Below are 21,996 nucleotides of genomic sequence, written 5' to 3' on the forward strand. Positions count from 1 at the left end.
ACACCAATTTCATTCATAAATTCATCATAAAAATGGAAGAAGAGATTGTTGATACAAATTTCAGCAAAAATAGAAGAAAATAAGCAAAATTGGTATGGTTCTTTGGAAATTTGGCAACATGGCATGTCGGATCGAGCTGAAAAAATATTTTAAAGTTGATGATGTCAAAGCTTTTGGACAAGGGGATGCGGTAGCAGAAGACAATACTATGAAATTTGGCAACGTTGCGAAATATTTTCAGCTCGAGTTGACAAAAATTTGTAAATTCAATTCGATGATGTGATCGTTGTTGGCAAGGGTGCTGCGGTAGCAGGGGCGAGAAACAATGCTGTGACGGCTTAAGAAGAAATGATTTTAATACATGTATGTATGTACTTATGTGCATATGTACTTTAGTAAATTGTGTTGAGATGTTGATATTCGTAGATTCTTGTCAACATGGCAAATTTTTTTCTAATTGGGGAATAAAATATTATTCTCCAACTATGCGTCTGCTGACCCCTTTGGGCGGCCATTTGGCTTAAGCGGCAATTACCCACCGACGTGTGCCGTACGTACGGACGTTTGTCGTACGAAACACGTTTGACCGAACCCTCAAGCCCGTAGGAATCAATGTGTGCGTCTGTGTACTTGTACATAACATATTTGGGTGTGTATTGTGTACAGATAAGCACTGTTGCCAGTGACCATTTTGCATGCATGCTTATGGAAACATCAGCTCTTTCTAATTTAATTTTTGATGTTGTAAAAGGCTGGAATTAATATTAAATAAATATAAATAGATTACATATTTATAATCTGCACTTTTACATAATTATTTCGAATTATTTTCACAATTTTTCAAACTTTAATTAGGTGTTTTTGCATAAAACTGCAAACGGTCAAAAATTAGCGCACAAAAGTTTACTAGGCAACTCTGTCTAGTGAGAGAGCGATCAGCTGACACGTTCTTACGGAAAAAATCAAAATTGTTTTGATTTGTACGTTCCGGGCTACGTACGTACGGGCGTTGCACGTCGGTGAGTTTTCGTTTACATTGCACACTCATAAGATAGGTCGTGTCAGCTGACACGTTTTTGGTACTTACGTTCGTGAGTAACTGCCGCATTATCCTACATTTATCTTTTCTTCGTTCCTCGGGCAGTGTCATAGGATGATCCTGTGAGGCTAATAACAAAATGCTGAACAAACAGTTCATGCTTAATTCTTACAAACCTGGATACCCTAGCAAACAATTGCTTGATCGTTCCCGCCTCCAAGAGGGTAGGGGAACATCTCAATTGTGGAGATTTATACTGCGTTTTTATACTCAGTTGAGCAGAGCTCACAGAGTATATTAACTTTGATTGGATAACGGTTGGTTGTACAGGTATAAAGGAATCGAGATAGATATAGACTTTCATATATCAAAATCATGCGGATCGAAAAAAAATTTGATTGGGCCATGTCCGTCCATCCGTCCGTCCGTCCGTCCGTTAACACGATAACTTGAGTAAAAATCGGTATATCTTTACTAAGCTCAGTTCACGTACTTATCTGAACTCACTTTGTATTGGTATAAAAAATGGCCGAAATCGGACTATGACCACGCCCAATTTTTCGATATCGAAAATTACGAAAAACGAAAAAAATGCCATAATTCTATACCAAATACGAAAGAAGGGATGAAACATGGTATTTGGATTAGTTTAAAAAAAAAAAAATGTAAGGCGCGATAACCTCCGAAGAGATCTAAGGCCGAGCTTCTCTTCCAATTTGCGTCGTGCTCCTCTTGATTTTTCCCTACAAATTGGCCGGACGGGACCTACATGTTTATGCCGACTCCGAACGGCATCTGCAAGGCAGATGAGTTTTCACTGAGGGCTTTTCATGGCAGAAATACAATCGGAGCGCTTGCCAGACACTGCCGAGGGGCGACCCCGCTTAGAAAAATTGTCTTCTAATTGAAAAATCTTATTTCTAAAATTTTGATGTTGCTTTGCCCGGGAGTTGAACCCAGGGCATACGGTGTGATAGGCGGAGCACGCTCCCTTCACACCACGGTGGCCGCCGGATTAGTTTATTGACGCAAAATATAACTTTAGGAAAAAACTTTGTAAAATGGGTGTGACACGTACCATATTAAGTAGAATGAAATGAAAAAGTTCTGCAGGGCGAAATAAAAAACCCTTAAAATCTTGGCAGGTATTACATATATAAATAAATTTGCAGTATCCAACAGATGATGTTCTGGGTCACCTTGGTCCACATTTTGGTCGATATCTGGAAAACGCCTTCACATATACAACTACCAACACTCCCTTTGAAAAGCCTCATTAATACCTTTAATTTGATACCCATATCGTACAAACACATTCTAGAGTCACCCCTGGTCCACCTTTATGGCGATATCTCGAAAAGGCGTCCACCTATAGAACTAAGCCCCACGCCCTTTTAAAATACTCATTAACACCTTTCGTTTGATACCATTATTGTACAAACGCATTCTAGAGTCACCCCTGGTCCACCTTTATGGCGATATCCCTAAATGGCGTCCACCTATAGAACTATGGCCCACTCCCCCTTAAAATACTCTTTAATACGTTTCACTTGATACACATGTCGTACAAACACATTCCAGGGTTACCCTCGGTTCATTTTCCTACATGGTTATTTTCCCTTATGTTGCCACCATAGATCTCAACTGAGTATGTAATGTTCGGTTACACCCGAACTTAACCTTCCTTACTTGTTATTTATAAAAACTGTAAACTATATTTTTCAATACGCCTAAATGTATGCGTCTATTTTATTTTTCATTTTTCACAATAATCAAAACTTTGGAAAATTTAAAAGTCAATATTGAAAATTACAAAGTTCAAACTAACTAAAATACAAAGTTAAATAAAAATAATAAGAACCCTACATCAATAAGCACTATCTGGCACCTGCCAACACAGCCGTTTGGTCCAGGCCCTAGACAAAATCCACACAGAATCGGTAAACGATTTTGCCGATTTTTAAAAATGTTATGAAACACCATATTCAAAAATATTCACTTTGGAGTACCAAGGGAGGTCTAGTCCTAATCCACCTGACTCTGCCAACTCAGTGGAGATCCCCTCCTTCCTCTGTTCTGCCTTCGTCCACTCGCACAACATGACCTAGCCACCGAAGCCTTTGGGTTTTTATTCACGGTACTATCTTCATATATATATTCGCATATATGCAAAAAGCTCATACTCGCGATATTGAGCAGGCTGATGCAGTAGTAATTGGTGCAGTTTAGGACTCGTATTTCTTGTGGATAGGGGAGAGAACACGCAAAATCGTGGAGAGATGGTCAAGTCCTGGACTTGCTCAACAAAATTATTGGGCTTTCAGTACAAATCGTGGATATATGAACATTACTTTAAGTTTTCAGGTGACCTTTAATCTTTTACTCTTTACTGAAACTCAGGCCTCCACGACCTTACACACTTGGACAGCCAGTGGCTGTGGTCAAACTCTCCTTTGTAGATTCCCAAATAAGTGATTGGGCCGAATTGGCCGACAGTGGCGTAGTGAGGTTTTCTTGCGCCCGGGAAAAATATTTTTTTTTTGACTCACCCCCCTTACTACGCCACTGTTTCTTTTTTGATTTCAGAATAGAGTCAAAACATACAGACACGATCTTTCCTATGGATGTTTAGCCATTAGAGTCTCGGGGGTTCGACCTAGATGTTAGCTTTGTATTTTGAATTGAGGCTATAATATATACTATGTTTACTCATGTAATCGGTTATCTCCGCGATCTTTTCCGTTAAACCGTTGCGATTTCATTACATAGTTAAGAATTGCAATTGTGGGAGTTGTCGCTGTGGGGGAGAGAGATGGTTGGGCACGCCGTGAAGGAATATTTTTGTTTAAACATATAGGTACCACACAATGTTAATGCTAGTACATAGTTCGTATTAAAAAAGTTATAGTTTTTCTTTAAATAAGGTTGAACACTTAACAATTCTTCTGCCCTTCTGACGCACTTTTCACCATAAGATGAGGGAGTAAAGATGAACACAAAGTATTGCACTCTTATATATATATATGTATGGATTTATTTGAACACATACTATCTATACATAATATGTACAATGATTTTGTAAGATTTTAATTAGTTTTCAAAAATAAAGGCAAGCTTTCCTTTGGACCACTTGAATGCACAAAAGCCGTCGGCATTTCACCACTTTCATATATACATACGTACATATATATATTTATACACTTGCCTCGCTACCTACATATTCTCACTTATCACATTAACCAATTGTAATACACATTCAAATGTATGTTATCACTTTAAAACTTTTTTTTTCTACATTTTTCTATTGACTTTCTTAGATTTTATTTAAATGGAAAACAAACGCCGTCGACATTGTAGCACTTGCATATATATGCAGCTATGTACATTTATAGACATACCACGGTACCTACCTATTTTCACTTCTGCACATTTATAAAATCGTTATTACACAAATCTACATTTGCACCATCACTTAACAATTTTCTTCTGCATTTTAAAATTCAATTTGTAAAGTTTTTTAGTCACAACAGCACAAAATCACGATTAACCGATCAGTTAGAAAAACACTTGTTTTCTTTGGATAACCAAAAAAACTATGCAAATGAAAATATAAACAAACAAAAGTGTCAAAAATGGCCGAGCGCACGAACAAAACAAGAAAGAAATAAAAATGACAGCCCAGGCTGGTGCGGACAGAATAACAAAACGCATGGTGAACACCTAATCTGGTTTTTCTAGAGGAACACCAACTTGTTTCAGCGCCAAGTAGAAATTCTACAGTGCGCCCTCTTGTATATCTATCCTCTTTGATGTAAGTTCTAAGTGACGTTTACATTTTGAGATGCCATTTGTTTGTTTCCATTTCATTTTGACATTTTGTCATACAAATTGACATTTATTTAAAAATAAATTTCAACGCTGATTATGATGCCAGATTTTATGCGCCAAGTGGAGTATAATCGTGGCTAAGTTGCCAAGTTTACGCCAAGTCAAGTCAAGTCTATGCTAAGTATCAGTAATGGGGGCTTTAGAACTTACATTGAAAATCAAAATTCAACAGACTTCTAAGTCAAGTTAAGTGTTGCCAAGTTTTGAGTAATCAGTAACATGCAATGTTCATTTAACAGAACTGTAAGTGACAGTTCTCAAGTCAAGTCAAGTCTATGCTATAGCATGCTGCAAAAATCGTGTGACCAAAAACGCACACAGACACACGAATTTTTGACAGGGGTGACGATTTGGAATGAAAAATTCTCCAAATGAAATAGCATGTTGACAAATTTAGCTTTCCCACAATGTATCGTGCTCTCTCGCACCTATTATTTTTATAGGGATAGCAAAATACGTCATTTTTGCGTGCAAAAAAATCCGCCATTTCTAATTCAGCAGAGACAACAAAACATTTGGTGGTCGAAAATTTTTTCAATTTTGAGAGTTTTAAATGGAATATCTCCGGAAAGATTTAAAATTAAGAGGGAGTTCTCCAGATCACATATATATATATATATTTTAAAGTGCGCAAACTTATAATTTAAAAGTTATTTGGTGTTAAAGTTTGCAAATTTCTATACAAATTTTATATGTGTATACGTATATATATGTGGCAGCACAGCTTTGTAATGTCTTCAATAAAATATATGTATATATATATATATGTGCATGTTGCTACAAAAGCGTGATTGATTTAATAAAAACATTTATAATAAGTGAAAACAATGCAAAAATGAAATGTGAAATATACAAAAATACAATTTAAGTTTATCGTTGCCAATTTATATAGAAATGTATGTGGATTAAGGTTTTGAAAGATGTGTAAATTGTAATTTAAAGTGTTATAGAAATTTGCTAAATTTGCAAACTTTAACAACAAATAACTTTTAAATTATAAGTTTGCGCACTTTAAAATATATATATTTGTGATCGGGAGAACTCCCTCTTTCATTTGATACCAAGTTTTACCCCGAACTCGGGGGGTGCTATTCTAAAATTTTCCCGAATTCACAATTATATAGCACCATGCCACGAATTATGATAAAAGGTGGTGTGTGGAGAAACACTGAGGTAAGCATTGGACGCGACTGGTTACTCTTGGCCGTTTATTAACTAAATTGATAACTTTCAGGATGAAATCCTCAAAGCAGCTGTAATGAAATATGGCAAAAACAAGTGGTCACGTATTGCATCACTGCTGCACCGCAAATCTGCCAAGCAATGTAAGGCACGCTGGTACGAATGGCTTGATCCTAGCATAAAGAAGACAGAATGGTCACGGGAGGAGGATGAAAAGTTTTTGCATTTTGTTGGTGGTGAATGTTTCAACATTTTCCAAGGTTTGGTATTAATTTCATTTTTATAGTTTATAATTATTTAAAGGTTGCATTAGAACAATACATTGATTTTACGTGGCAGTGTTGAACAATTTTTGGAAGAAACTGAGCTTCGTTACATGATGCTATAGGGAGGGATGGCCTGAAGGTTTAATGTGGCCACATAAATCGTTCCCGAGATGGTCGGGCTGGCACTTCAATGGTGCTGTGTTACCGGAGCGTACCGGATCTGTATCCGGCTAAAGGACCATCACATCGATAACACTCCCCAAAGCCTTCGGGGAGCAGCCTTATCGCTACAAAAACAACAACATTGTGTCCAAATCCCGAAAAAAAAACTATAAAATTTGTGTCAGTGAAATGATAATTATTGCTTTTGGTTGTTAGTTTTGAGGCATCGTCATCGAGTTCCTTCTGATCGTATATGCCGGTTCTTTTGCATTCTTTTACATGCATAAAGTGCCGTTGAAGCCTTCCTCACCCTATCCTCCACGTTGAGCTGCCATGACAGCTTACTGTCTAGGATCATTCCTAGATATTTTGTGCAAGGTTTCTCCCGTAGAGTCGCCCCTCCTTACTTAGGCCTGGGCCAATTAGGGACCTTGTACCTCTTTGTAAACAAGACCATATGCAACGTCATCTACGTAAACCGTAAGTTTTTCTGGCCCCTCGTAGAATCCCCTAAGCAGTTGGATAATGACCAGCGTCCACAGCAGAGGTGATAGCACCCCTCCCTGCGGAGTGCCCCTGTCCACTAATTTCGTGGTCGCGTACAATCCCCATTGCGATGTAATCTTACTGCAGTTTAACATGCAGTCGATCCATCTGGGTAAGGCTGGATGTACTTTAACGTAATTAAGACAATCAATAATCGCCCATTTAGAAAGCCCCGGCAATGCTTAAGAAGACTTCTAGAGCATATTCCTTATATTCCAGGGCTTTTTCTATGCTTATTACCACCCTATGCAATGCGGTGTCTACTGACTTGCCTTTGGTGTACGCCTGTTGTGCTGTGGAGAGCAGCTTTTCATCCACGTTGGACTTTATGTACACATCTATCAGCCTCTCAAAGGTTTTGAGCAGAAATGATGTTAAGCTATTGGGTCTATAATCTTTGGGATACACGTGACCGATCTTCCCCGCCTTTGGTAGGAAAGCTACACGAGCAGTTATCCAAGAGTGCGGTACATGATTGAGTTTATGCACCCATCGAATATTATTTTAAGCCATCCCACGACCGCCCTACTTGAAACTTGTAGCATGGCCGGACATGTACCATCTGAGCCCGGCGATTTCACCTCCACTACGAGATCCTCAGTAGTGTAATTAGGCAGCATATATGAATGCAGCTGTTTCCTTACCATTACTACAGCTCGCACCCGTCCTTCCGTTTGCGCATAGTAAACGCCAAACCCGCGCGCGCTAAGTCCAGAAACCTTTCCTCCCGATGGAAGCCACGGCTCCTGGATCAGCGCGTTAGGAAGAGGAGTTCGCTCGACGCCACTTTACTGTGTTGGAGGTTTATCTGTAGGACTCGCAGCACCAATGGGCTGCTTGTCCCCCTCCAGCACCTTCATCGTGACGTCGTCGTCCTCCCCTAGCCCTTTTGGTTTAGAGTGTTCGAAGCCCCCATCAGCCTCTTGTACCTGTTGTGCCGGGTGTTCCTCTGTGCGACTCACAGCACCATCTGGCTGTTGGTCCCCTTCTAACACATTCGGGGTGACGTGGGCTACCTCCACCTGTCTTTTTTCCCTTAGGCTTTTGAGGTCCTTTTCGACTTCGCCCACGTCCAGCGTGTTAGGACTGTAATACCCGCGACTTCTTTTCCTGAGTCGCTTATAAATTTTGCCTGTATCTAAGGACATTTTTCCAAGCTGCGCGTACAATATATCCTCCGCCTGCTTGTTTATTTGGAAGATGTATAACTGACCTTCCTCCGTAGGCCGAGATACAGTAAGTACCTTCCAATCCTGTGTCGGTATGTTCGGATTCTGATTCTGCAAAAATTGCAGTGTATCCTTCGACTTCATCACGCATGGTATTCATACCTTAACTTTTGGTACCTTGGGTATTTGCGCTTTATCCACCATCTCAAAACGCGCGTTCGTGCCCTGCCTTTAGAGGTTTGGAACCACTTCCTCCAGCCACCGCAAGCTCGCGATGTTGTCGCACGCTATCATCTTCATACCATTATACCATCCCCCGAATCAAAGGTTGGAAGGAGCTTACTTGGTTATTCCCGCATCATCTTAAGCATTAAGCTCCTTTTCTACAGATCTCCACCTTTCACTAGTCATCTGTTCGAAAGGACTGCTACGATCAACCAGCGCCACAGTCAGTGACTGCTTTGCCACATCACTCATCTTCTCGGGAAAAGCCGGCGTCTTAGTGTTATTTCCCTTTGGCACCTCCGAGAAAGCCGGAGTCTTAGCTCCCTCTAGCACCTCCGAGAAAGTCGGATTCTTAGCGTTATCTCCCTTTGACTTATCTCCTACTTCCATAGTTGGAACTTCCCTCTGACTCGCAGCCTTCGAGGTAGTTGCTACCTCGCTATTGGGGCCCATCTGTCTTACAGCTTTGGGCCTACTTGTCTTGTCTATGGGACTGCTCTGCGTCGCGGCTCTGGGGCTGGGCCCTTTCTGCCTCTTGAAAGGAGCTTGTCGCCTTCCGCCGAACGTTGCCTTTTCATTCTGCCATTCGACGCTTCTTCCTCCTCATACCGATTGCAGAACCGAGGGTTTATCGCAGAAAACCTTTTGAACTGCCTTCGACCTACTTCTACCGCCTCATGAGCCCATGCCAAGCGCTCGATCTCCTCTTCTGTTGGGTCCACCACTGCTCCCAAGCGTTGTACAATTCTTAGTACTGCACGGTACTTCGAGAGAGCTTTTTGCTCCGTACCCTTCTCCACTCTTCTACTCCTTTTTCATTTGTGTGCTTCTCCAACACGGAGTTCATTGAATTAGCACTACTTTCGCTCCCCGAGTGCGACGCATCGCTTAATGCGTATTTGTCGTCCTTGGCTTGCGGCTCAGTCCTCTTCTTATCATCGTCCTTATGAAAATTAGGTAATGAGTCGTTCACCTTGGTCGTACGACCACCAGCCCGACAAAGCGGGCTCAGCGGTCCAGTATTATATACGGGGAAAGAACCGTCAGCCATAGCAGCGCCCCTTACTGTGGAAATGGCCATCAATACTTCCCGAGGTGGTCCGGTATCGGGAAGGCTCCGTTCGAATACAGCCGAATTATCCCCTGGCTACAAATCGTCCAACAGGCACGGTCCGCATAACACCCTGGATTAGGGGGTTGGCACTTCTTGGTCACCGACATCCCGCCGCCCTCTTATGAGGCGAAACGGCGTAGATGCCAGTCCTAAACAGCTCCTCCTCATAGTCGGGCGCTATGGAGATCGGCTAAGCCCTCACACCAACGACGATTTTCGTTACAATTGCTAGTGCATGCTCTCCAAGATGCAGATCCTGATCGAAAGTCACACCCAAAATTTTAGGGTGTAAGACAGTCGGTAGGGTAATGCCATATGGTCGACATTTGGCGCGGTCATGTTTTAAATAAGGTCACCGATGATTTGGTTGGTGAAAATATCAGGTTTCGCGAGGCGACAAAAGTGGAGAGATTGGGGAGATAGCTGTTTATTTTATTACAAAGCTCATCGATGTAGGAAACAATAGCATAGGCGTAGAAGCAATAGTGACTCCTGGTGGTAAAGGTAGCTATTGATATGTAGAAGTTAAGCAGAAGTTTGAATATGAGTTTTTTTAAGTTATAGCAAAAAAGCGTTGAGGATTTTTAATATCTTACCAGGTACCTTCGTACATGTTTCTAAGAATGAAGAATAAAACCTATTCAAACTTAATTTTCACCAGGACAAAGCCGCTGAGACTTCGCTATACTTTAACATACAATACGTTACCCCATTTTAGCACAACTATCATTTTTTGATTTTATTAAATTTTATAAAATGTTTCTTCCTCTACAGTTCTATTTCGGTATTGGATGGTAAATATGGCTTTCGCATTTTCTCCATCGATAACTGTGAAAGGTGGAAGAAATCTATGCGTGTAAATCTCACATATGATCTTGGTCGAGCGTTTCTTCAATAGCTCTCTAGTGGTGATGGTGACAGCAGAGAAACCAAACTGTTTACAAATGTTACACTTCAAAAAGAATCAAAATATTTGCCATTGCGTCTACGGCTCAAATACCCACAGTATATGAATGAATCGATTGAACCTAATTGTCTGCCTAACGGATAGTATACATATTCTTCAAATCGAAAATATTGCACCAAACGAACTGGGTCTGAATACTGAAATAGTACACATATTCAAAATCGATGAGGAGGCTGTGATGATGGTATAGGATGAGTTGTTGAATAACATACGAAAACCACTTTAACCCATCTATATATTTGCATTACAGCTAAAGCTTTACAAACAGCAAAAATTGCTGGCGCCAAGCAATTAGAAAAGGCAGTGAAGTATTCATCACAATGTACGGATGGTGTAAAGTTAGAAACTGCTGTTGTAACAGCTGCCACCGACACAACGGTCATCTCTACTTCGCCGAGTAGCGGCTCGTCCGACTATCTATCGAACACAGTATAATCATATCTTTTGCCAACACAGGTTAGCGATGTGCTTGCACAGGAAAAGATTTCAATTGGAAAACAAAAACCAATTAAGAGAGTTTATTTATTATTAAAGTATTTAATTTTCTTTATATCGACAGTATTAATTTAAGTTGCAATATCACGTACATATATAATAAGGGATGTGATACGATTGCTGTCGGAATTAGATTTGAAACCAATCAATACTCCTGCTAAGGGTTGTAGAATTATTGCTTGAATAATTAGATTTAGAACAATAATAAGTCTGACTTAATTACAAGTCGTACATTTTTAAGTGCATCAATTACGACAGCAATCGGATTCCACGACACCTTTGAATATTCTTGATCTGAAAAAAGAGTAAACCTAATCTGAATTTCTACTAAGCTTTAAGTTGTAGATTATTCAAATAATTGGAGTTTTTTCTAAAGCTTAAAATTATTTTCTGCTCGCTTAGAAAAGATTTCAATTGGAAAACAAAAGCCAATTAAGAGAGTTTATGTTATTATTAAAGTACTTACTTTTCTTTATATCAATTGTATTAATTTAAGTTGCAATATCACGTACATATATAATAAGGGATATGATACGATTGCTGTCGGAATTAGATTTGAAACCAATCAATACTCCTGCTATGGGTTGCAGAATTATTGCTTGAATGATTAGATTTAGAACAATAATAAGTCTGACTCAATTACTAGTCGTACATTTTTAAGTTCATCAATTACGACAGCAATGGGATTCCACGACACCTTTAAATATTCTTGATCTGAAAAAAAAAGAGTAAATCTAATCTGAATTTCTAATTAGCTTTAAGTTGTAGATTTAAATTGATTCAAATAATTGGAGTTTTTTCTAAAGCTTAAAATTATTTTCTGTTCGCTTGGAAAAGATTTCAATTGGAAAACGAAAACCAATTAAGCGAGTTTATTTATTATTAAAATACTTACTTTTCTTTATATGAAGTGTATTAATTTAAGTTTCATGTGCATATATAATAAGGGATGTCGTGATACGATTGCTGTCGGAATTAGATTTGAAACCAACCAATACTCCTGCTAAGGGTTGCAGAATTATTGCTTGAATGATTAGATTTAGAACAATAATAAGTCTGACTCAATTAATAGTCATACATTTTTAAGTTCTTCAATTACGACAGCAATCGGATCCACGACACCTTTGAATATTCTTGATCTGAATTTCTACTAAGCTTTAAGTTGTAGATTATTCAAATAATTGGAGTTTTTTCTAAAACTTAATATTATTTTTTTGCTCGCTTAGAAGAGATTTCAATTGGAAAACAAAAACCAATTAAGCCAGTTTACTTATTATTAAAGTTCTTCTGTTTTATATGAACTGGATTAATATAAGTCCCAATTTCATGTACATATATAATAATATTGAAAATAATAAATATTGAAAATTTAATTTATTTTGGTTCATATTTTATTCATATGGCTGCTCCAGGTAAAGTAAATCTGCAGGTAAAATTCACGTTATATGGCGGTTATATAAATGGTAAAACCGAAGTAAAATTGATTGTCAAATGACTCGAAAATGTAGAGTGAAATGACGGAAAAATGACCGCCATTTGACGAGCATTGTGACGTGTGTGAGCAGCACAGTACTATGCTCACATCCTATAGGTGGGAGCGGAATGCACGATCACATTAATAGGAACGAAACGGAAAATTTGGTCACAAAACCTAATCCGCCCATACAAAAATGACTATGAATATAACCGCTGCTGAAAGTCACAATGACCGTAAAATGACTAGTAAAATGACGTGGAGCGTTTTTGCAGGGTAAGTATCAGTAATGGAGCCTTTAGGTCCATTTAAGATTTCGGCTCAACCAAGTCAAGCCCGAAATAATTTGGTTAAGCCGAGGCTAGCACTGCACAACCCCTCTGATGAAAGGACAAGAACGGAATGTGAAATTGAGAAAGAAAATTGAAAATGCGCCTATGTGAGGCCTGAATCATGGCTCTTCAATTTCTTGACCGCGAGCAAAAAACGAACCTTTCTTCCATTAGCTGGCCTTTCGCGACAGCCATTCTCCCTGTCAGCAGTTTTTTGACAGGTAGGTATGGCAATGGAGGAATAGAAAGATTTTTCACTTGTATAAATTCACAATAGCACAGCTAATGATGTAAAAAAATATGTCAGGGAAAGAACGGAAATGACAAGGGACGCGTATTGGGCGACCGTGGTGCAATTCGGTTCCTAAGGGAACTATGCTTTTATCCGAAAATAATTCAAATTGTTTTGGCAGCACTGATGATGACAGCTCCTCGAAATTTTACTAAATGAAATCAGACAAAGCCGAGAAAATTCTGAAAAATTATAAGTTAACCAGAGTTTTATAAATAAAACGTAAAACATACGCTTGTTTTGCAGATCAATTTCAAAATACATTTGTTTAGCTAATTTCATCATTTTGTGTAATTTTCCTCACATTGTGTGCATATTGCTTCAGATAAAGAATGTTGCGTCTAGCTTTGTGTACTTTGCCTGTAAGGGTTGGATCGAAAGCAGTGTCCATACCGAATGTCATTAGAGCCGGACCATTGGAAACTCTAGTTCATAACCCAATAAAATTGCAAAACTTTAATATATGCCGGAACTATGCACGAGGGCCAGGACGCGAGCCGTACACTCGGACTGAAGTTGGACGTAGTCCGACATTGAAGGAAAAACTTATGGGACCTCCCTCAGAAAATGGTAATTAGTTTCTGTAATATCTATAATAATATATGTAACACTCCTATATTGCTGCTACAGGCTAGGTAAACACACAAACAGAGTGCCGATATATTGCTGTTTTTGTATTCAATAATCGAATGTACCTAAATTTATATTTTGGTAATAGTCTAGTTGAGGGGCCGACTGCTAATATGCTACCAAATATATATATTTGCAGTTGATGTTGGCGATTTGCATGTTGTTGTTGTGTTGTACCCACAAAAAAAATTGTGCAGCACCGTGGCAGTAGCCACGGTTATACCACACCCCTGGACTTGGCATGGCGTAGCCCAGAGTTATTTTTTTATAAGCGCGGCCGAAGGCCGCCAACGCAAAAAGGTGTTCTGCGCAAAAATACTATGGATCCTACCCCCGGTTTCGGAGGTACCCGCGGGTCTTTTTTCGGTTTTTCGTTAATATCTTTTGAACGAGGTAAAATTTTTATTTTCCGCCTTCGGATTATTAATACTGGTCAAGACGTGTCGTTTAACACCTCTCTTGATATTTTTGGTAGCGTATTAGCAGTCGACCCCTCAACTAGACTATTACCAAAAAAGATAAGTGATTTCCATTAGGGGAAAAATAAATTGGTTCCAAAGGTTGTTGTTGTTGTTGTACCAGTGCTTCGCCCCACCTAATAGTTGCGACCGATCACAAATTGTCATCAATATCCTCTAACGGGAGTCCAAGGGAACTTGCTGTTTCTACAGGGGTGGACCATAATGAAAGGGGTGTTAGAGGCGTTGGTTCCAGATTACAATTAAAGAGATGGTTGGTGTCATGTGCGGACACATTGCAAGCGGGGCATACATTTTGTATGTCTGGGTTGATTCTGGATAGGTAAGAGTTTAACCTGTTACAGTATCCAGAACGAACTTGAGCTAGAGTGACTCGCGTTTCCCTGGGGAGTATGCGTTCCTTTTCCGCAAGTTTTGGGTACTGTTCCTTGAGTACTGGATTCACCGGGCAATTCCTGGCATAAAGGCCCGACGCCTGTTTGTGGAGTTCACCAAGGACCTGCTGTTGTTTTTTTGCTTCATACAGCTGAGTTCTCAGGTGCCGTATTTCCTCAAAATGCTTACGGAGATGTCTCCTTAAGTCCCTAGGCTGTGTTGGCTCATCAGATGTGTGTTGGGATGCCCAGGTTTCTGGGTATTCAACAGGAACTGTTTGGTTAGCATCTCATTTCTCTCCCTGATGAGGAGTATTCTCGCCTCATTATGTAGATGGTGTTCTGGGGACATAAGAAGACAGCCCGTGACGGTTCTTAGAGCAGTATTTTGGCAGGCCTGTAGCTTCTTCCAGTGGGTAATTTTTAGGCTTGGCGACCATATAGGGGACGCGTAGCATTCAATCTGCTGGCTAATTGCTTTGTATGTAGTCATGAGCGTTTCTTTATCTTTTCCCCAGGTACTGCCAGCAAGGGATTTGAGGATTTTATTACGGCTCTGAATTCTTGGAACAATTGCGGTTGCGTGCGCACCAAAATGTAGATCCTGATCAAACGTCACACCCAAGATTTTGGGATGTAGGACAGTCGGTAGCGTAGTGCCATCGACTTGGATGTTCAAAATGGTCGACATTTGGGACGTCCATGTTGTAAATAAGGTCGCGGAGGATTTAGTCGGTGACAATGCCAGGCTTCGTGAGGCGAAAAAACTGGAGAGATCAGGGAGTAAGCCGTTTATTCTTTTGCAAAGCTCATCGATCTGTGGGCCTCGGCCTGTGGCCATTATTGTGCAGTCATCGGCGTAGGAAACTATAGTAACTCCTTCTGGTGGCGAAGGTAGCTTAGATATGTAGAAATTAAACAAAAGTGGGGATAGGACACCACCCTGTGGCACCCCTTGTTTAATTCTTCTTGATTTTGATGTTTATTTTCTAAATTGCACCGATGCCTGCCGACCACCAAGATAATTAGGTGTCCACCTTTTAGGACATGGGGGAAGGGTAGACCCTTCCAGGTCTTGCAGTAACGTGCCATGGTTGACCGTTTCAAAAGCTTTTGATAGGTCTAGCGCAACGAGTACTGTTCTATGGTGGGGATTTTGATTTAAACCGCAATTTATCTGTGAGCTGATGGCATTTAGCGCGGTGGTGGTGCTATAGAGTTTTCTGTTGTCATGCTGATGACAGGTTAGTTGCAAATTTAATTTGAAGTAGGAGAGCAAAATGGCTTCAAGCGTCTTGGCTACTGGCGATAGGAGAGATATCGGGCGATATGACTCTCCTATGTTAGCTGGTTTCCCAGGCTTTAGTAGCGGGACCACCTTGGCCATTATCCATTTTTGGGTATGACAAAGGTGGAAAGAGACAGGTTGAAGACATGTGCTAAATATTTCAAACCCTCTTTCCCTAGGCTTTTAAGCATCGGCATGGCTGTGCCGTGTTGTTGTTGTTGTTGTAGCGATTAGGTTACTCCCCGAAGGCTTGGGGAGTGTTATCGATGTGATGGTCCTTTGTCGGATACAGATCCGATACGCTCCGGTAACACAGCACCATTAAGGTGCTGGCCCGACCATCTCGGGAACGATTTATATGGCCACATTAAACCTACAGGCCAACCCTCCCTCCCCACCGCCAAGTTCCATGAGGAGCTTGGGGTCGCCAGAGCCTCGTCTGTTAGTGAAACGGGATTCGCCGCTCGAAGGTGAGGTTGACAATTGGGTTGGAGAAGCTATATATTGCGCTACACAACCCCTTGAATCCCATTGCTGTGCCGTCTGGGCCCACTGTTTTGGATGGTTTAGCATGACCGATGGCATCCTCAACCTCTTTGGCGGTTGTTGTTGTTGTAGCGATTAGGTTACTCCCCGAAGGCTTTGGGGAGTGTTATCGATGTGATGATCCTTTGTCGGATACAGATCCGACACGCTCCGGTAACACAGCACCATTAAGGTGCTGGCCCGACCATCTCGGGAACGATTTATATGGCCACATTAAACCTTCAGGCCATCCCTCCCTCCCCACCCGCAAGTTCCAGGAGGAGCTTTGGGTCGCCAGAGCCTCGTCTGTTAGTGAAACGAGATTCACCGCTCGAAGGTGAGGTTGACAATTGGGTTGGAGAAGCTATATATTGCGCTACACAACCCCTTGAATCCCCTCTTTGGTGGTGATGGTAATTGGTGACGCGCTGAATTTATGTTTATGAGCGTGTCTGTTGGCCTTCCGTATATCTTTGTCGACCGTAGAATGCATTATATATTGTCGGCAGAAAGCGGTCACGCATTTTTTCGCATCCGACAGCACTTTATCGCCAAAGGCGATGGAAACTTTGTCGTTGTACCTAGACACGGATTCGATAGGGACTTTACGGTGGACCAAAGTTTACCTACACCGGCAGAGATGTTACAACCGCTTAGGTGCTCCTCCCATTTCGCCCGCTTGTGCTCATCCAAAGGCAATCTGATGCGTTGATTTATATCCCTTATTTGGTGGTCGCCGGGATCGAGCTGTCTTATAAGGTCAGGTTCTCTCGCTAATCTTGCGGCCTCCGCCGGGAAGTGGGGCCGAATTTCGGGAATTCTACCGGCGGGAATGAAACGAGCCGTGGCGGATTCAATGACCTTGCGGAAAGCACTCTCCCCTTGGCGGTCATCAGTCGGGATAGGGAGGGCAGCAAAGCGGTTGTCTGTAAAGGATTTATATTCGTCCCACATTCCTTTTTTAAAGTTAATGAAAGTACGTTTTTCTGTGACGATGAAGTCGGCGGTACGCTCGACCGAAATAAGTATAGGCAGGTGGTCGGATGCCAATGTTACCCTCGGCTGCCAGTTGACGCAGTTTACGAGTTCTGCGCTCTTACCATACGTGTGGGGGCATCTCCATTTATTGTTCAGAACGTCGTTTCTTCTATTTGATCCGCCAACATCTCACTCCTACTGTCCGCCCGCAAGTTTGACTGCTATAGATCGTGATGGGCATTGAAATCGCCTAAGATAATGCGATTGTTGCCAGTGAGTAAGGCGCTGATGTTAGGGCGGTATCCACTGGGAAACAGGTGGCAGGAGGGATGTAGATATTGATGATTCCTAGGTTTGCATCGCCTGACCTGACAGATAAGCCTTGACGTTCTAAGACACTGTCCCTGCGGTCGATGTTGGGATCAAATATATGATATTGCACACATTTTTTTCGAAAAAACCCCAAACATTTTTCTTCGCTTTCTTGTGCTAAATCGTATATCCGTCGTTTGCCCATCGTTTGTCCAGGAAAAATTTTCGTTTGCCCACCTTTTGTTAAAAAGTTATAACAAAAATTTTTTTTTTCGAAAAAACCCCAAACATTTTTTGTTTTGCTGTATTGTGCTAAATCGTATGGCCGTCGTTCGCCCATCGTTTGCCCATGTTTGTCCAGGAAAAATTTTCGTTTGTCCGCCTTTCGTTAAAAAGTTATTTCAAAAAAACAAAAATCGTGTGTGAAGTTGGCATTTACGAGTAATTCAAAAAACCAAACGCCATTCGTTTGTCCATGGTTTGTCCACGTTTGTCCAGGAAAAATTTTCGTTTGTCCACCTTTTGTTAAAAAGTTATAACAAAAATAAATCGTATGTCCGTCGTTTGCCCATCGTTTGTCCATATTTGTCCAAAAAAATTTTCGTTTTTCCCCCTTTTGTTATAAAGTTATTTCAAAAAAACTAAAATCGTGTGTGAAGTTGGCACCTCCATTTGCGAGTAATTAAAAAAAACCAAATGCCATTCGTTTGTCCGTTTGTCCACGTTTGTCCAGGAAAATTTTTCTTTTGTCTACCTTTTTTGTTTCGCTTTATTGTGCTAAATCGTATGTACGTGGTTTGCTCATCGTTTGTCCATGTTTGTCCAGGAAAAATTTTCATTTGTTCACCTTTTGTTAAAAAAGTATTTAAAAAAACAAAAATCGTGTGTGAAGTTGGCACCTCCATTTACGAGTAATTAAAAAAACCAAATGCCATTGGTATGTCCATCGTTTGTCCACGTTTGTTAAAAAGTTATAACAAAAATATTTTTTTTTTTCGAAAAAACCCCAAAATTTTTCTTCGCTTTATTGTGCTAAATCGTATGTCCGTCGGTTTCCCATCGTTTATCCAGGAAAAATTTTCGTTTGTCCACCTTTTGTTAAAAAGTTATTTCAAAAAAAAAAAAAATCGTGTGTGAAGTTGGCACCTCCATTTACGAGTAATTAAAAAACCAAATGCCATTCGTTTGTCCATCGCTTGTCCACGTTTGTCCAGGAAAAATTTTCATTTGTCCACGTTTTGTTAAAAAGTTATAACAAAAATATTTTATTTTTCGAAAAAACTCCAAAATTTTTTTTTCGCTTTCTTGTGCTAAATCGTATGTCCGCCGTTTGCCCATCGTTTGTCCAGAAAAAATTTTAGTTTGTCCACCTCTTGTTAAAAGGTTATTTCAAAAAAACAAAAATCGTGTGTGAAGTTGGCACCTCCATTTACGAGTAATTAAAAAAACCAAATGCCATTCGTTTGTCCAGGAAAATTTTTCGTTTGTCCACGTTTGTTAAAAAGTTATAACAAAAAAAAATTTTTTTTTCGAAAAAACCCCAAAATTTTTTGTTTCGCTTTATTGTGCTAAACGTATGTCCGCCGTTTACCCATCGTTTGTCCATGTTTATCCAGGAAAATTTTTCGTTTGTCCACCTTTTGTCACAAAGGTATTTCAAAAAAAAAAATCGTGTGTGAAGTTGGCACCTCCATTTACGAGTAATTAAAAAAACCAAATGCCATTCTTTTGTCCACCTTTTGTTAAAAAGTTATAACAAAAATATTTTTTTTTTCGAAAAAACCCCAAAATTTTTTTTTCGCTTTCTTGTGCTACTTCGTATGTCCGCCGTTTGCCCATCGTTTGTCCAGGAAAAATTTTAGTTTGTCCACCTCTTGTTAAAAGGTTATTTCAAAAAAACAAAAATCGTGTGTGAAGTTGGCACCTCCATTTACGAGTAATTAAAAAAACCAAATGCCATTCGTTTGTCCAGGAAAATTTTTCGTTTGTCCACGTTTGTTAAAAAGTTATAACAAAAAAATTTTTTTTTTTCGAAAAAACCCCAAAATTTTTTGTTTCGCTTTATTGTGCTAAATCGTATGTCCGCCGTTTGCCCATCGTTTGTCCATGTTTATCCAGGAAAATTTTTCGTTTGTCCACCTTTTGTTACAAAGGTATTTCAAAAAAAAAAAAATCGTGTGTGAAGTTGGCACCTCCATTTACGAGTAATTAAAAAAACCAAATGCCATTAGTTTGTCCACGTTTGTCCAGGAAAAATTTTCGTTTGTCCACCTTTTGTTAAAAAGTTATAACAAAAATATTTTTTTTTCGAAAAAACCCCAAACATTTTTTGATTCGCTTTATTGTGCTAAATCGTATTTCCGTGACAAACGAATGGCATTTGGTTTTTTTAATTACTCGTAAATGGAGGTGCCAACTTCACACACGATTTTTGTCTTTTCGAAATAACCTTTTAACAAAAGGTGGACAAACGAAAATTTTTCCTGGACAAACATGGACAAACGATGGGCAAACGGCGGGCATACGATTTAGCATAATAAAGCGAAACAAAAAATTTTGGGGTTTTTTCGAAGAAAAAAAAAATATTTTTGTTATAACTTTTTAACGAAAGGTGGACAAACGAAAATTTTTCCTGGTTTTTTTAATTGCTCGTAAATGGAGGTGCCAACTTCACACACGATTTTGGTTTTTTTGAAATAACTATTTAACAAAAGGTGGACAAACAAACATTTTTCCTGGACAAACATGGACAAACGATGGGCAAACGACGGACACACGATTTAGCACAAAGCGAAAAAAAAAACGTTGGGGTTTTTTCGAAAAAAAAATGTTTGTTATAACTTTTTAACAAACGTGGACAAACGATGGACAAACGAATCGCATTTGTTTTTTTTAAATACTCGCAAATGGAGGTGCCAACTTCACACACGATGTTTTTTTTTTTTTTTTTGAAATAACTATCAAAAGGTGCACAAACGAAAATTTTTCCTGGACAAACATGGACAAACGATGGGCAAACGACGGCATACGATTTAACACAATGAAGCGAAACAAAAAATTTTTGGGGTTTTTTCGAAAAAAAATATTTTTGTTATAACTTTTTAACAAAAGGTGGGCAAACGAAAAATTTTCCTGGACAAACGATAGGCAAACGACGGATATACGATTTAGCACAAGAAAGCGGAAAAAAATGTTTGGAGGTTTTTCGAAAAAAATGTGTGCAATATCATATATGTTTAGGAATCTTTATTGATTCCTCAAAAGTTTATTAAAATATAACTAAATTTACAATGTCAATTTTTGTACATTAAAAGAATAAAAATAATATTGCGTTATAACTCCAAGCGAATACTCAACAGAGTTGTATTTTTTAGTTTCTGGAAACTTCTTGCGCAGCGTTGCCATACGAAACGCCCAAACCATGTAGTAGGGTATTTAACCCTACATCACTCTCCTCCTAAAATGAGCGGCCGTAATTGTTGAAACTATGCCGTTTTACTATACGTTGCTATCGTATCTTCCTTTGGTAAATACGCGGGTTTTAGCCTATCTATTGAGACCGTGACCTGCTTGGTGCCAATTAAAATGGTGTATGTCTTTGGAAATCTGTTGATCACTAAATAGGGCCCATCATATGGAGCTTTAAGAGGCCGATGTATGGTATCATCCCGTAAAAACACATGGCTGCAAAAACGGAGGTCCTTGGGAACAAACACAGGTGCCTTTCCGTGTTGTGATGTTTGCGTAGGTCGAAGTTGCTCGAAATGTTGTCTGAGCTTTTGTAAATACATCGGCTCATCCACCGTTGCCTCGCGCGGACTTTCGAAAAAATCCCAGGGAAGTCGAATCGGCTGTCCATACAGCATTTCAGCCACCGAAACTCCCAGGTTTTCTTTCACCGCTGTCCTTAATCCCAGTAGAACTATAGGTAGCACATCAACCCAATCTACGTCCGCCGTGTGGCATCTTAATGCTGCTTTTAGCACGCGGTGCTATCTCTCCACCATGCCGTTCGCCTGGGGGTGATAACTTGTCGTGTGTATATGTTTTGTGCCCAATAACTTGGCCAGATGAGTAAATAAACTGCTTTCAAACTGCCTACCCTGATCTGTCGTGATGAACTTCGGCACCCCGTATCTACTGATCCACCCGTTGAGTAGCTCTCTTGCAACCGTTTCCGCTGTCATATCTGCTAGCGGGAAAGCCTCGATCCACCTCGAAAATCTGTCGACGCATGTTAGGCAATAAGTGTAACCGCG

At 40.0% G+C, this 21,996-nt stretch overlaps 2 protein-coding genes across 4 annotated transcripts in view; both read left to right on the forward strand.

The window, feature by feature from the left end:
* The window catches only part of LOC137250191 (uncharacterized), a 30,937-nt gene extending 18,511 nt beyond the window's left edge, over positions 1-12,426 (forward strand). The window contains exons 1-4 of one of the 3 annotated variants that reach the window (XR_010952834.1): positions 5,563-6,100; positions 6,162-6,252; positions 10,366-10,742; positions 10,809-12,426. Coding sequence is in view for 1 of the 3 variants with exons in the window: in XM_067782591.1 (XP_067638692.1) it covers positions 10,366-10,451 (86 nt within the window). In the remaining 2 variants the exon portion in view is untranslated. Of the gene's footprint in view, positions 1-4,548; positions 4,851-5,562; positions 6,101-6,161; positions 6,253-10,365; positions 10,743-10,808 lie in introns of those variants that run through there. The other 2 variants (XR_010952835.1, XM_067782591.1) reach the window with 2 other exon arrangements.
* An 829-nt stretch (positions 12,427-13,255) lies between these two features.
* LOC137250190 (growth hormone-inducible transmembrane protein) overlaps positions 13,256-21,996 on the forward strand; it is a 47,475-nt gene continuing 38,734 nt past the window's right edge. The window contains exon 1 of the mRNA XM_067782588.1: positions 13,256-13,721. Within this exon, the coding sequence (XP_067638689.1) occupies positions 13,484-13,721 (238 nt within the window). The 5' untranslated portion in view covers positions 13,256-13,483. The remainder of the gene's footprint in view (positions 13,722-21,996) is intronic.

The sequence above is a fragment of the Eurosta solidaginis genome, chromosome 4, assembly GCF_040869045.1.
Source record: "Eurosta solidaginis isolate ZX-2024a chromosome 4, ASM4086904v1, whole genome shotgun sequence".
Taxonomy (NCBI): domain Eukaryota; kingdom Metazoa; phylum Arthropoda; class Insecta; order Diptera; family Tephritidae; genus Eurosta; species Eurosta solidaginis.